At 42.8% G+C, this 15,713-nt stretch overlaps 2 protein-coding genes across 3 annotated transcripts in view; both read right to left on the reverse strand.

The window, feature by feature from the left end:
• Positions 1-2,600, reverse strand: part of rps6ka4 (ribosomal protein S6 kinase, polypeptide 4) — a 43,384-nt gene extending 40,784 nt beyond the window's left edge. For both annotated transcript variants that reach the window (XR_010007630.1, XM_062988541.1), the window contains exon 1: positions 1,979-2,600. Coding sequence is in view for 1 of the 2 variants with exons in the window: in XM_062988541.1 (XP_062844611.1) it covers positions 1,979-2,069 (91 nt within the window). In the remaining variant the exon portion in view is untranslated. The remainder of the gene's footprint in view (positions 1-1,978) is intronic.
• Positions 2,601-11,914: 9,314 nt separating this feature from the next.
• rom1a (retinal outer segment membrane protein 1a) lies at positions 11,915-15,414 on the reverse strand. Its single transcript, XM_062989197.1, has 4 exons — positions 15,265-15,414; positions 13,040-13,470; positions 12,522-12,768; positions 11,915-12,136 (listed from the first exon to the last, which is right to left on the reverse strand). Exons 1-4 carry the CDS (start codon positions 15,412-15,414, stop codon positions 11,915-11,917), a joined length of 1,050 nt encoding a protein of 349 aa, XP_062845267.1.
• Positions 15,415-15,713: the final 299 nt, after the last annotated feature.

Below are 15,713 nucleotides of genomic sequence, written 5' to 3' on the forward strand. Positions count from 1 at the left end.
AATCAATAATCACACATATTACATTGGAAATGCTGATGATCAGTAGCCACATAACATATATCAAAATTTCTTTGCGCTCAGGTAGTGCAGCGGTAAACCAACGGGGGGCTGGATACGACTAGATTGGGAGGAAAATTGGGGGGGAATGCAAAAAAAATGCCTTACATGTCTGTTTCTCAGTTTTTTTACTAATCTCATAGTGATAGTGATGGGGTTAGCGTGACTACGCAAGCGGTAAACAGCTAAAAACACTTTTTTTTTCAACTGCAATATGCGCAAGTTGGTGGGAGTCACATAGAGCTTAGCATGGCTCTCTGCACTTGTAGGTGATTAAGCGGCTACTGATTGGACATGTGTCTGAGAGGTTATGTGGTGCTCTCTTTGATCTGATTGGGGTTGTACAAGCAGCAGTGGATTCACAATTGGAAATGATTAGACTGGAAGATATGGGGGGAAAATTCAAGAAAATTGTGACAGTGTCTCATGTGTAGTCTGGATTAAAGCCATGCTCATAGCCAACTTTTTCAATGATTTTCCCCAAATGCCAATTCTCATTAAAAGTCACATGGAGCTTAGCATGGCGCTCCGTACTGGTAGGTGATTGTTTGTTTGTTTATTAGGATTTTAACGTCATGTTTTACACTTTGGTTACATTCATGACAGGAAACGGTAGTTACTCATGACACAAGATTTATCAGTTCACAAGGTTATATCAAACACAGTCCTGACTTGGTAGGTGATTAAGCGGCCACTAATTGGGAGAAAAATCCAGGAAAGTATGAATGTGTGGTCTGGATTGAACTTTGGTCATGGGGCAAGTTTTAGAAAAATTGTGGGCTTTGCCATGTTCAATTTTACCCATGCCCATAACCAAATAGTTCAATGATTTTCCCCAGATGCCAATTCTTATTAAGAGAATGGGGGGCGGCACGGTGGCTCAGTGGGTATCACTGTCGCCTCACAGCAAGGAGGTCCTGGGTCCTGGGTTCGATCTCCTCGTGGTGCTGTGTGGAGTTTGCATGTTCTCCCAGTGTCTGCGTGGGTTTCCTCCGGGAACTCCAGTGTCCTCCCACAGTCCAAAAACATGCAGTCAGGTTAATTGGAGATACAAAATTGGCCATGACTGTGTTTGACATTGAACTTGTGAACTGATGAATCTTGTATAACGAGTAGCTACCGTTTCTGTCATGAATGTAACCAAAGTGAGTAAAACATGACATTAAAATCCTAATAAACAAACAAACAAACTTACTTACTAACATTCTTATTCATTTCTAACAGGTTTTAGCAGATTTGTGTTCTTGGACTGTTATTTACTTAGACTAGAGTAATGAAATGTTTACTATGGAAGCACTTCTGTAAGTCGCACTGGATAAGAGTGTCTGCTAAATGACGAAAATGTAAACGAGACACAAAATTGGCCATGACTGTGTTTGACATTGAACTTGAGAACTACTGTTTCTGTCATGGATGTAACCAAAGTGAGTAAAACATGACGTTAAATCCTAATAAATAAATATTAAGAGAATAGTATAGTATTTTTCACTCAAATACAGGTTAAAGCAGATTTTCCAAATCACCGCAACCAGTATTTAACCCTCCTGTTATGTTCATTTCTCGTAAATATGACCCAGGGCATGTTTAATTATCCAAAAGTGTCAGAAACCAAAAAATCCCAATAATCATTGTTTATATCTCATTATTAACTCCCTCTGCTTGGCTTAATAAGTTAAATCCATGAAGTTTCATACCAAAAAATACTTTTAACTATATCTTCTTAGATTTTGAAACATTAAGACGGGTCAATTTGACCCGTAAACATAACAGGAGGGTTAAATACCGTTCACTGAGGTTTGTACTTAATTAGGTGACAAGTCAAAGTAGGGCATGGTGCATCAGTAACTGACACACAGCTTAAAGTATGGATTAAAACTGATCTTAGAATAAAAGGCAGAAATAGACAGCAGGTATCACTCACCATTAGTGATCTCATGTTTAACAGTGCAGACATTCTTCCAAGTCTCTCTGTCCGAGTCCTCACCACTACTGCCACTACTGTCCCCTGACATGCTGATGCTGATGCTGATGTTGCACTTCTGGCTTTCCTTTAAAAAGCTTAAGTTTGGACAGACTTCTGTTTTGGTGCACACACATCTATGTGAACCACATCGATCAATCAGTTTTATTTACTATGACAATAAATGAGTGAGGAGGGATCGTGTGCCAGGTCATAACACGTACAGGAAGAAGTGGGCACGCGTGCCAGATGTTGTTGTTGTTGTTGTTGTTGTTGTTGTTGTTGTTGTTTTGAATTGAGAAAATCCTTCAACTCACGAATCCGTCTGACATCCTGCTGTATTCTGATCGGGTGAAGTGTATACTGGTGTTTAATACGCTGTGGTCACTGGTAGTACTGGGACTTGACTGGGATTTATTATCGCGCTAGACTATAAGAGTCAGGAACAGTTGTAGTTTTTTGGGGTCCATGTCCACTTCGCGTATTTCCTACTTTCAGTCAACTGTCGCGAGCTTAATGCTAACGTTATCTAACTGGCTATAAATGTAGCCGCAAGCCGCGTCGAATATTAAACATGGACTGATATAATTTAACGAATTTAAGCCACTGCTGAATAATACAGTAGTATGTGCATTTTAATTTACATTTACATTTAATAACAGGCCTGAACTACCGACACTGACTAAAAAAAAAAATACACCGTTGCCTCATCAACAGTGTAGCTAGCAAGTTGCTATTAGCACTCGTACTTCACTGTAAAATGTAAAACACTGTATTTCCACTTTTCCCGAATGTAATTTCTCTCCCTCTTGTTAAATACTCACGCGTTTTGGGGTAAAAAATAAATAAATATAAAAGAAATGAAACTGAATATTAATTCACTATTCAGAAAGTAGACTAGACTAGACTAGGAGCTACTTCAGCTACGGAAGCCGGATTGTGTTCAGTAGTTTTTGCGCAATGGAAAGATGATGCGGTGAAAAGTGAAGGAAGCACACCCAAAACTGTTTCCTTCAAAACGCGCTTATAGGTTCTTTTTAATTTATATAACATTTTACATAATAATACAGCAAACACTAGTTTAACGTTTTGGTTGTATTTCCTGAGTGAAAATGAGTGTACACACCCTTTAAAGCAGCGGTTTTCAAACATCTGGGATAAGTATCACTAGTGCTCTTTGGAGCCTCCCCAGTTGGTACTCCAGAAAAAATGTATAAAGATAAATATAAACAGATGAGACAAACCATTAGGACCACCCCACCACCCAAATGTGCATGGCAATCAGGGCCGGCGCTAGGGGGGGGCTGAGGGGGGCATTGCCCCCACAAATTGTGTCTTTGCCCCCCCAAGCAAAGCAGTCCAGAACCGGGGCTGATGGCAATGCATGTTTCATACCAGCTGTGCACAGTGGTGTAACTAGGAGCTCATGGAAAATTGGACCCCCTATATACACTGCCTGACCAAAAAAAGGTCACCACCTGGATTTAACTAAGCAAATAGGTAAGAGCCTCCCATTGGATAATTACTGCATGGGTGGTTATGTTTCAGCTGGCAACAAGTTATTTAACCCTACCTGATGCAGTGAGTAGCTTCTCATTTGTTAAACAACCATGTCGAAAGACACATCCTGTGGTCGTGGAAAAGATGTTCATCTGTTTCAGAAGGGTCAAATTATTGGCATCAAGCAGAGAAAACATCTAAGGAGATTGCTGAAATGACTAAAATCGGGTTAAGAACTGTCCAACGCATTATTAAAAAGTGGAAGGACAGTGGGGAAACATCATCTTCGAGGAAGGAATGTGGTCGGAAAAAAATCTTGAATGATCTTGATCGCCGATCACTTAAACGTTTGGTGAAATCAAATGGTAGAAAAACGACAGTAGAACTCAGGGAAATGTTTAATAGTGAAAGTAAGAGCATTTCCACACGCACAATGCGAAGGGAACTCAAGGGATTGGGACTAAACAACTGTGTAGCCTTAAGAAAACCACTCGTCAGTGAGGCTAACCGGCAAAAACGGCTTCAATTTGCTAGAGAGCATAAAGATTGGACTCTGGAGCGATGGAAGAAGGTCATGTGGTCTGATGAGTCCAGATTTACCCTGTTCCGGAGTGATGGGCGCATCAGGGTAAGAAGAGAGGCAGCTGAAGTGATGCACCCATCATGCCTAGTGCCTACCGTACAAGCCTGTGGGGGCAGTGCTATGATCTGGGGTTGCTGCAGTCGGTCAGGTCTAGGTTCAGCAATGTTATGCGCCTAAAGAATGAGGTCAGCTGACTACCTGAATATACTGAACGAGCAGGTTATTCCATCAATGGATTTTTTCTTCCCTGATGGCACGGGCATATTCCAAGATGACAATGCCAGAATTCATGGGGCTCAAATTGTGAAAGAGTGGTTCAGGGAGCATGAGACATCGTTTTCACACATGGATTGGCCACCACAGTGTCCAGACCTGAACCCCATTAAGTATCTTTGGGATGTGCTGGAGAAGACTTTGCGCAGTGGTCCAAATCTCCCATCATCAGTACAAGATCTTGGGGGAAAATTAATGCAACTCTGGACAGAAATAAATGTTGTGACATTGCAGAAGCTTGTGGAGACGATGCCACAGCGAATGCGTGCCATAATCAAAGCTAAAGGCGGTCCAACCGAATATTAGAGTGTGTGACCTTTTTTTTTGGCCAGGCAGTGTATATGGAGAGTGCAGCCAATGGGGTGGCAGTGCGGTGGGGGGTTCATGTCGTGGAGGGCCAGATTATCAAAATGGAACGTCTGGTCGACCAGCCATTCCTGCCAAGTAAATAAATGTCATCAAAGACCCCTACCACCCCACCCCAGCCACACACTGTATAGGAGATCACCTCAATTACTTTACTGAACACCACAGTACACCGTCAATACTACCAACACTCCGAACTAAACACTTGACCTATTATTTAATATTTATCATTTGCACCTGCACTTTACACAACTGTCATATATATATATATATATATATACAGTGTATCACAAAAGTGAGTACACCCCTCACATTTCTGCAGATATTTAAGTATATCTTTTCATGGGACAACACTGACAAAATGACACTTTGACACAATGAAAAGTAGTCTGTGTGCAGCTTATATAACAGTGTAAATTTATTCTTCCCTCAAAATAACTCAATATACAGCCATTAATGTCTAAACCACCGGCAACAAAAGTGAGTACACCCCTTAGTGAAAGTTCCTGAAGTGTCAATATTTTGTGTGGCCACCATTATTTCCCAGAACTGCCTTAACTCTCCTGGGCATGGAGTTTACCAGAGCTTCACAGGTTGCCACTGGAATGCTTTTCCACTCCTCCATGACGACATCACGGAGCTGGCGGATATTCGAGACTTTGCGCTCCTCCACCTTCCGCTTGAGGATGCCCCAAAGATGTTCTATTGGGTTTAGGTCTGGAGACATGCTTGGCCAGTCCATCACCTTTACCCTCAGCCTCTTCAATAAAGCAGTGGTCGTCTTAGAGGTGTGTTTGGGGTCATTATCATGCTGGAACACTGCCCTGCGACCCAGTTTCCGGAGGGAGGGGATCATGCTCTGCTTCAGTATTTCACAGTACATATTGGAGTTCATGTGTCCCTCAATGAAATGTAACTCCCCAACACCTGCTGCACTCATGCAGCCCCAGACCATGGCATTCCCACCACCATGCTTGACTGTAGGCATGACACACTTATCTTTGTACTCCTCACCTGATTGCCGCCACACATGCTTGAGACCATCTGAACCAAACAAATTAATCTTGGTCTCATCAGACCATAGGACATGGTTCCAGTAATCCATGTCCTTTGTTGACATGTCTTCAGCAAACTGTTTGCAGGCTTTCTTGTGTAGAGACTTCAGAAGAGGCTTCCTTCTGGGGTGACAGCCATGCAGACAAATTTGATGTAGTGTGCAGCGTATGGTCTGAGCACTGACAGGCTGACCCCCCACCTTTTCAATCTCTGCAGCAATGCTGACAGCACTCCTGCGCCTATCTTTCAAAGACAGCAGTTGGATGTGACGCTGAGCACGTGCACTCAGCTTCTTTGGACGACCAACGCGAGGTCTGTTCTGAGTGGACCCTGCTCTTTTAAAACGCTGGATGATCTTGGCCACTGTGCTGCAGCTCAGTTTCAGGGTGTTGGCAATCTTCTTGTAGCCTTGGCCATCTTCATGTAGCGCAACAATTCGTCTTTTAAGATCCTCAGAGAGTTCTTTGCCATGAGGTGCCATGTTGGAACTTTCAGTGACCAGTATGAGAGAGTGTGAGAGCTGTACTACTAAATTGAACACACCTGCTCCCTATGCACACCTGAGACCTAGTAACACGAGTCGCATGACATTTTGGAGGGAAAATGACAAGCAGTGCTCAATTTGGACATTTAGGGGTGTAGTCTCTTAGGGGTGTACTCACTTTTGTTGCCGGTGGTTTAGACATTAATGGCTGTATATTGAGTTATTTTGAGGGAAGAATAAATTTACACTGTTATATAAGCTGCACACAGACTACTTTTCATTGTGTCAAAGTGTCATTTTGTCAGTGTTGTCCCATGAAAAGATATACTTAAATATCTGCAGAAATGTGAGGGGTGTACTCACTTTTGTGATACACTGTATATATACACCGATCAGCCATAACATTAAAACCACCTCCTTGTTTCTACACTCACTGTCCATTTTATCAGCTCCACTTACCATATAGAAGCACTTTGTAGTTCTACAATTACTGACAGTAGTCCATCTATTTCTCTACATACCTTTTTAGCCTGTCTTTACCCTGTTCTTTAGTGGTCAGGACCCCCACAGGACCACTACAGAGCAGGTATTATTTAGGTGGTGGATCATTCTCAGCACTGCAGTGACAATGACATGGTGGTGGTGTGTTAGTGTGTGTTGTGCTGGTAGGAGAGGATAAGACACAGCAGCACTGATGGAGTTTTTAAACACCACACTGTCACTGTTGGACTGAGAATAGTCCACCAACCAAAAACATATCCAGCCAACAGCGCCCTGTGACCACTGATGAAGGTCTAGAAGATGACCAACTCAAACAGCAGCAATAGATGAGCGATCTATACATCTACAAGTCGGACCAACTAGGTCTAATAGAGTGGACAGTGAGTGGACACGGTATTTAAAAACTCCAGCATTAATTCAACTGATGATTAAAGACACAAAGAAAAGACACAGATGATATTTAGATAAAAAGCACCACACAACAAGCAATCAAACTTTCATTTTTATTTTTAGTTCTGTGGATCTAGATCTGTAGTACAGTAAATATATGTTGCTTAATAGAGCATTCAGCATGTTCTGACTACACCCGTTTTTTAACCTGTTTTTAATCAGCTTGCAAAATGTATTTTGGGGAACCAGCTAAATATTTAGACGTTAATAATAGTCCTATAATTTGGGCTGATATTAATATGTTGCAATATAGTTAGTGTTCGTTACGAGGCAATACATGAACAATAGAAATTTGTAATGAATAGCTTTGAAAATCGCTGGCTAAAAAGATATCTTTAAGGAGATTCCATTTGCAGTAAAAATAAAAACAAATGACACTATGGCCAAAACCATGGCTTTAATATATGAATTGGTCTGTGGAAATTTGTGCAGGCCCATTACAATGGTCAAATCATGTGTTTATGGATTTTGCTTCTTGCACAGGGGTAAAAACAAGCTGGATATCATTTTTATAATTTATTTTATATAAGTGGGTAGCACTGTTGCTGTTGATTTTATAAACCTATTAGAAATATGTGTGGCTGAAACGCCTCAGCTTAGTAATTAGGATGGGTGTCTACAAACGTTTGGCCATAAAGTGTATTACAGCTTGGATAGATTCTTAGTTTTACAACTTTAATTAACCACTCACACACAAACACTACCTCTGTGTCACTCTTGGTAGTCAAATATAATCACACAGCCTTGGGACCACTTGTTTAATATGAAGTTACCCGATATGAATTGGTCTGCGTAAATGTGTGCAGGTCAATAAAGTTCCTTTACATTACAGTGGTCAAATCATGTTTATGGACCTTGCAGTGTGCACAGGGGTACAATCAAGCTGAAACACTGCTGAATATAATGCATATAATTTATCCTATTGAACTGATTTTAGGGCGGCACGGTGGCTCGCACAACACACAACCTGGGGACCACTTGTTGGTCACTAGGTCCACTTTTAGGTGAGTATCAACATTTTCAGGTGAGTTATGTGCATTGCTAACTGTTGTTTAACATTTATGTGTCAAATGACATTGTTCAGTTTTCAACATACAGGTGTGTGACAAATTAAAGGAAAAATGAATGTGTTGATCTAAACAGGTTAACAGTTAATATTCCACTTAATGTGTTATTGCATTATGATCTGGGTTGTTATTATCATTGGTATGGCATGAGCTTCAAACACAAAGATTGCACAACTGGTTGATCTTTTAATAGTGTAATATAATGTATATATATATATATATATATATATATATATATATACTGTATATATACACATTGGGGGAAATAAGTATTTGATCCCCTGCTGATTTTGTAAGTTTACCCCCTTACAAAGACTTGAACAGTCTATAATTTTTATGGAAGGTTTATTTTAACAGAGAGAGACAGAATATCAACAAAAAATCCAGAAAAAAAACATTAAATAAAAGTTATAAATTAATTTGTATTTAATTAAGGGAAATAAGTATTTGATCCCCTACCAACCAGCAAGAATTCTGACCCCCACAGACCGGTTATGTGCCCATGAGGCACACAAATTAGTCCTGTCCCTGTATAAAAGACTCCTGTCACAGAATCAGTTTCTTCTGTTCAAATCTCTCGACCACCATGGGCAAGACCAAAGAGCTATCAAAGGACGTCAGGGACAAGATTGTAGACCTGCACAAGGCTGGAATGGGCTACAAGACCATCAGCAAGAAGCTTGGTGAGAAAGAGACCACTGTTGGTGCGATCATTCGAAAATGGAAGAAATACAAGATCACAGTCAATCACCCTCACTCTGGAGCTCCATGCAAGATCTCACCTGGTGGGGTAAGAATGATTCTGAGAAAGGTGAGGTCAGTCCAGAATTACACGGGAGGAGCTTGTCAATGATCTCAAGGGAGCTGGGAGCAGAGAAATGCTGGATATGACCCCAAGAACACCATCCCCACTGGGCATTTCTTTGCCTCCAAACACGGCGAGTGGAGTTGATGCCAAAGAGTTCAATTTTGGTCTCATCTGACCATATCACATTCTCCCAAGCTTTCTCTGAATCATTCAGGTGTTTATTGGCAAACTTCAGACGGGCCTGTACATGAGCCTTCTTTAGCAGAGGGACTTTGCGGGCACTGCAGGATCTCAATCCATTACGGCGAAGTGTGTTACTAATGGCTTTCTTGGTGACTGTGCTTCCAGCTCCCTTGAGATCATTGACAAGCTCCTCCCGTGTAATTCTGGACTGACCTCACCTTTCTCAGAATCATTCTTACCCCACCAGGTGAGATCTTGCATGGAGCTCCAGAGTGAGGGTGATTGACTGAGATCTTGTATTTCTTCCATTTTTGAATGATCGCACCAACAGTGGTCTCTTTCTCACCAAGCTTCTTGCTGATGGTCTTGTAGCCCATTCCAGCCTTGTGCAGGTCTACAATCTTGTCCCTGACGTCCTTTGATAGCTCTTTGGTCTTGCCCATGGTGGTCGAGAGATTTGAACGGAAGAAACTGATTCTGTGACAGGAGTCTTTTATACAGGGACAGGACTAATTTGTGTGCCTCATGGGCACATAACCGGTCTGTGGGGGTCAGAATTCTTGCTGGTTGGTAGGGGATCAAATACTTATTTCCCTTAATTAAATACAAATTAATTTATAGCTTTTATTTAATGTTTTTTTTCTGGATTTTTTGTTGATATTCTGTCTCTCTCTGTTAAAATAAACCTTCCATAAAAATTATAAACTGTTCAAGTCTTTGTAAGGGGGTAAACTTACAAAATCAGCAGGGGATCAAATACTTATTTCCCCCACTGTATATATATATATATATTTGCTAGGGCGAAAAAGATGGAACAGCCCATTAAAAGTTCAGAGGAAGCATCTACAAGTGGGTCTGTTTTTACACAGGCATCCTCAGGTACGACCCTGCATAAAACTGTCCACTAAGCAGCGGCGCTCAGAAACAACACGTGCCAAGTCAGAATTGAAATAGAGCACCCATAATGTGTGCTTTGCTCTGATGTTCTGGCACAAGTGAGTGTAAAACCAGTCAAAATAAAGGTGAAAACACGCTAGTGTAACTCATTGGTTTGAAACTCAGCTCTGCCATCCAGCAGGCTGGGCTCCTACACAAACAGTGATTAGCTGTTGTTCAAGATAGGTGCCGTCGGGGATTCCTCATAAGTAGGGATACCGATACCGATACCGATACCGATACCAATACCTATTTAGAATGATGGAGTTAATGAGTTAATGGAGTTAATGAGTTGGAGGTTAATAAATATTTTTGCAATGTTGATGTTTTGTTGTTATGTTTTGTAGAGAACGATCAGGTCACAAATACTGTAAAACGTGTGTGTGTGTGCCGGTGTATTCTGATATAAACTATATTATCCCCCTGTCCCACCTGTTTACACTCCTCTCCTGCGTTTCCCCTCACACCGTATCCTGCGTTCTCATTGGCTGTTCGACATAGCACTCATTCCCAGTCGCACATCTCAGATTAGATATCTGACGTGCTAGAAAACTCGTTCCGGTCGCCGAGCGCTCGGCGAGCCGGTCGGATCGAGTTGTTGGATAGTTCACACTTAGCAATCGAGAGCCGAGTTTTGATCGCCGAGCGAACGTCGAGTTGCTCCCGAGCCGGAAAATCTAGCGCCGACCAGTCGCCAAGCGAAAATCAGGGCAACAATCGTGTAGTGTGAACTAGGCGTAACTTAGCAACGTGCACTAGGCACACGGTATCGGATGTTTAGTATCGGAGCCTCGTTTGTGAGTACGAGTACAAGTTAATGAGCGCGGTATCGGGCAAATACCCGATACCAGTATCGGTACTCATGCATCTCTACTCATAACTGATGCTGGCTGATTGATGGCACCTGCACAGAGACGAGGGATAATGTTGATCAGGGTGTGACCCTCCGTACACAAAGCTGATCCGCATATGAACTCGCCTCGTGGAAGTGAAAAGATGCAGTCGGCTACTGCACTTGTGTCGGAGGGGCCGTGTGTTAGTCTCGGCTCTCTTCAGTCAGGATGGAGATCAACGTCAATAGAGAGGAAGCATAATGCAATCGGGTAATTGGATACGACTGAATTGGGAGAAAACGTGGGGGAAAATATATAAATAAAATAAAGAGGATTTACGATCAAGTTTATAAATCTCGACAGGGTTCTTTAAGCAGAAGGAAACTGAACTTCTTGCGCCAGAGACTAGCTTCTGCTTTACATTCTGTGGTGTGGTCAATGCAATGCTTGAGGGAGGTTGGCAATGAGAGTATGCTGTCAAATCAGTGGGTTGGGAAAGAAGGGAGTCACAAGACTTGACTATTTGTGTGTGTGTGGAAAGTTTAAGAACCACTGACCTGATGGAACTGGTCTCTTTCAGCAGGACAGTGCCTTCATCAACAAGTCAAGAGGGGTCACTAAATATGAAGCCAATCTAAATTAAATGCTATGGTTTTTTCATTCACAAGATCTCAACCTCACATATAAAAACACAACCAGTACCCGAGACGTGTATAATATATAAATATTAATTCTTTAAAGCTGATTTGACTGGCCATGGTGGTCCAACACCTTACTAAACACATTAGGCTGGATTTCCTTTAACTTGCCACCCATTTCTAAATAGTACTGGATTATTTATATCACTGGATCAAGTTTTAAGAAGCTGATGTCCCAGCAGCCCCTGCCTCTGCCTTGACCTGCCCGTCTTGCACCTGGTTAATCAGCATGAGTTTCATCACTGGGTCCAAGTACTCCATGATTGTCTCCTTCACGCTTCTCTCCAGCAGGTAGCCCTCTGTTTCAATCTCGGTGTTCTCCTGCCCAACTGCTGCCTCCATGGAGGTCTGGAGATACCTTAGACATGCTAGGACGAGGCTCTGTGGGGAAAGAAAGAATAAAGCAGTGCAGATTAGATTGGGTGTGGTTATGATTGTGCCGTAGGGGATTCCTCATAACTGATGCTGGCTGATTGATGGCACCTGCACAGAGACGAGAGATTATGTGGATCAGGGTGTGGCCCTCCGTACACAAAGCAGATCCGCATATGAACTCGCCTCGTGCAGGTGAAAAGATGCAGTCAGCTACTGCACTTGTGTTAGTGTGTTAGTCTCGGCTCTCCTAGCACGGAGTCTCCTGCTTGGCAAAGCTAGGCAAACATCAAAAAATATCTCAACCTAAACCCAACCCATATACCCCCCCCCCCCCACATACATCACATTAAGTTACTACTGAACTGTATAAACTGCACTGTTGACTTGATACCTGAAGCAGGAAGACACACAGAACAACGGCACCAAAGCTCTTCATCAGGTTCATGTAGTACCCAAGCAGGGCCGCCCTGCAGCCACGGATAAAGATGTTGAGCTCCTCGGTTTGGTGCTCGTAATTGTAGTGGGCGGAGTTGTTGGTAAGCTTGTACTGGATGCAGGGCCTTGGGGAACTTGGGTTGCAGCAGCTGAAGGGCACGCCGTCCACCAGGTAACGGCCATCCACGTTACTCTTGACACGGCTGGAAGGGTTTAAGAGAAGGTCAGACCACAGACAAACAGAACAAAGTGGAGATTAAACACCCAAAACCCACTAAAATGTTAAAACGTTAAAGATGTCGTCTTTAAACATCAATCTCAGTCCCCAAAACCCACCTATAGAAGGTTTTGGACCAACATACACCAGTTAAGTGGAATACCATTTGAATAAATAGTGTTCCATATCTCCAGATTTAATTCAAGTCACCTGTACATTGCTACTTCCCTCTGATTTCCTCACCCCACTCTACTTACTCTTTAACTTCCTTGGAGCTGTAGTCCAGGTAGCGGTTACTGATCCACTGCACCTCAAACCAGTCCTTGAAGTCATTGTTACCACAGCACTGGAACTCCATCTGTAAATGGTCGATGGTCTGCTTCTGGAAGCAGCGGCCCGGGGTGTCCGTGTCCTTGTAAAAGCGGATGCCGTTCTTCAAACCGATTTTCAGCGCACCCTCGAGAGTGCCCTTCATGGTGTAGCTCAGAATGACGCCAACTAGCATGAGGGTGGTGAAGAAGATGGAACAGCAGTAGTAGGGCTTCAGGAAGGTCTTCCATCGTGGGAAACGGGCGGCATCCAGAGCGTCCTGGCAGATCCTACCTGCGAACCAGTTGATGACCATGGAGGCCAGTCCTGCCAGGATCAGGGTGTTGGGGACGACATGGATCTCTGTGTTGTCCATCACCTGTAGGACACATTTGGGTTTACTGAACTGTTAGTAATAGATTAAAACCACCTCCTTGTTTCTACACTCACTGTCCGTTTTATCAGCTCCACTTACCATATAGAAGCACTTTGTTCTAAGTTCTACAATTACCGACTGTAGTCCATCTGTTTCTCTGCATACCTTTTAAGCCTGCCTTTACCCTGTTCTTCAATGGTCAGGACCCCCACAGGACCACTACAGAGCAGGTATTATTTAGGTGGTGGATGATTCTCAGCACTGCAGTGACACTGACACTGGTGGTGGTGTGTTAGTGTGTGTTGTGCTGGTATGAGTGGATCAGACACAGCAGCGCTGCTGGAGTTTTTAAATATCGTGTCCACTCACTGTCCACTCTATTAGACACTCCTACCTAGTTACTCCACCTTGTAGATGTAAAGTCAGAGACGAACACTCATCTATTGCTGCTGTTTGAGTTGATCATCTTCTAGACCTTCATCAGTGGTCACAGGACACTGCCCACGGGGCGCTGTTGGCTGGATGTTTTTGGTTGGTGGACTATTCTTAGTCCAGCAGTGACAGTGAGGTGTTAAAAACTCCAGCAGCACTGCTGTGTCTGATCCACTCATACCAGCACAACACACATTAACACACCACCACCATGTCAGTGTCACTGCAGTGCTGAGTATGTTCCACCACCCAAATAATACCTGCTCTGTAGTGGTCCTGTGGGGGTCCTGACCATTGAAGAACAGCATGAAAGGGGGCTAACAAAGCATGCAGAGAAACAGATGGACCACAGTCAGTTAATGTAGAACTACAAAGTGCTTCTTTATGGTAAGTGGAGCTGATAAAATGGACAATGTGTGTAGAAACAAGGAGGTGGTTTTAATGTTATGGCTGATATGTGTATGCTTCCATCACAATGCTTCACACATATGCAAGACACCCATTCTGTGGGCTGATAACACTTTTTTAAGTCCTGCTAGTCTTTAACACAGAGACCTCAATGTCCATTTTTCCAAAAACTTGAAACGTGGACTCATCTCATCATACCAGTTGCACCTGAGAGACAGATTCATTGTTGTGACCTACATTATTTGCTGGACAGCTTATCAACAGAGACAGCTTCCTAAACCAGCTTAGGTAATATTTATATTTACATGGGTTAATCCTGTCCAGACGTTTCACTTCACATTTAGGACACCGCTTCTTATATCTGAGATCAGGTGTTTTAGCCACACCTATTGCTAACAGCTTGCTGAGGAACTCCAGTGGCCTGAACAGAGCCCTGGACATTAGAAATCTTGTGGACAGCCTTCCCAGAATAGTGGAGGAGAAGTAGTAGCAATAGCCTAGTGGTTAAGGTACTGGGTTCCCAGTTCCAGCCCCACCACTGCCTAGTTGGCTCTGTTGGGCTCCTCAATTGTTTGAACTGTAGTTGATCAGGTGTCTTTATACTTTTGGCCGAATGTTGCAGATAGAGTAGCATTTGTAAAGCCAGACACTAATGTTGGACCAGAAGGTCTAGCTTACAATCACAGTGAATTCCAATTCATCCCAGACGTGTTCAGTAGGTTCCTCAACACCAGACTCCATGGTCCTTAAAACCATGTTTTATGGACCTCATTTTGGCCAAAGGGGCACAAAGTGTTGGTAGCCTGATAGCCTTGGGTGTGGATGAAACACAGTGTTTAGAAGGTTTGTCTACATAAGCTTTGCTATGTCCAAGTAGTCTGAACATGTCCTATTTTGTCATTATTAAAAAATAAAAATAATGTTGGTTAAATTGTAAAAAGATGAGTATTGATATACCTCTGCTCTTTTGTTAAGTTCCGTCTTCAGAACGCACCCAAAGCAGAAGGTCAGCACTCCACCTAAAGTAGCCAGCCATGAAATAATCCACAAACTCTGAGCCAGCTTCACCCTTTTTTCAAAAGGGAACTTCATTTTAGCCCAAACCATGATGGCAGCTGAGAAGTTGAAGGCTTTATAGAGAGAGATGCAAAAAGATCAATGGTATGATTCAAAGTTTGGCTTCCAATGTCTTCAAAATGTCTTGAATCCCAGTATATCTTAGTCAAGATTGACCCGTATGAGGTGGTCGGCCCAGTTTTTTGCTCTTGTAATCCCTTCTACCTGAGATGCTACTGATAGCCCACGTACCCACTCAGTGAAAAGAGTGGTACATTTGCATCTCTGAGTTCATACTTGGATCATAGACTTACAGTATGGCCAAAGCTGAAGGTCTGTGGCATATTATC

Source organism: Trichomycterus rosablanca, chromosome 26 (assembly GCF_030014385.1).
Source record: "Trichomycterus rosablanca isolate fTriRos1 chromosome 26, fTriRos1.hap1, whole genome shotgun sequence".
In the NCBI taxonomy this organism is placed as follows: Eukaryota; Metazoa; Chordata; class Actinopteri; order Siluriformes; family Trichomycteridae; genus Trichomycterus; species Trichomycterus rosablanca.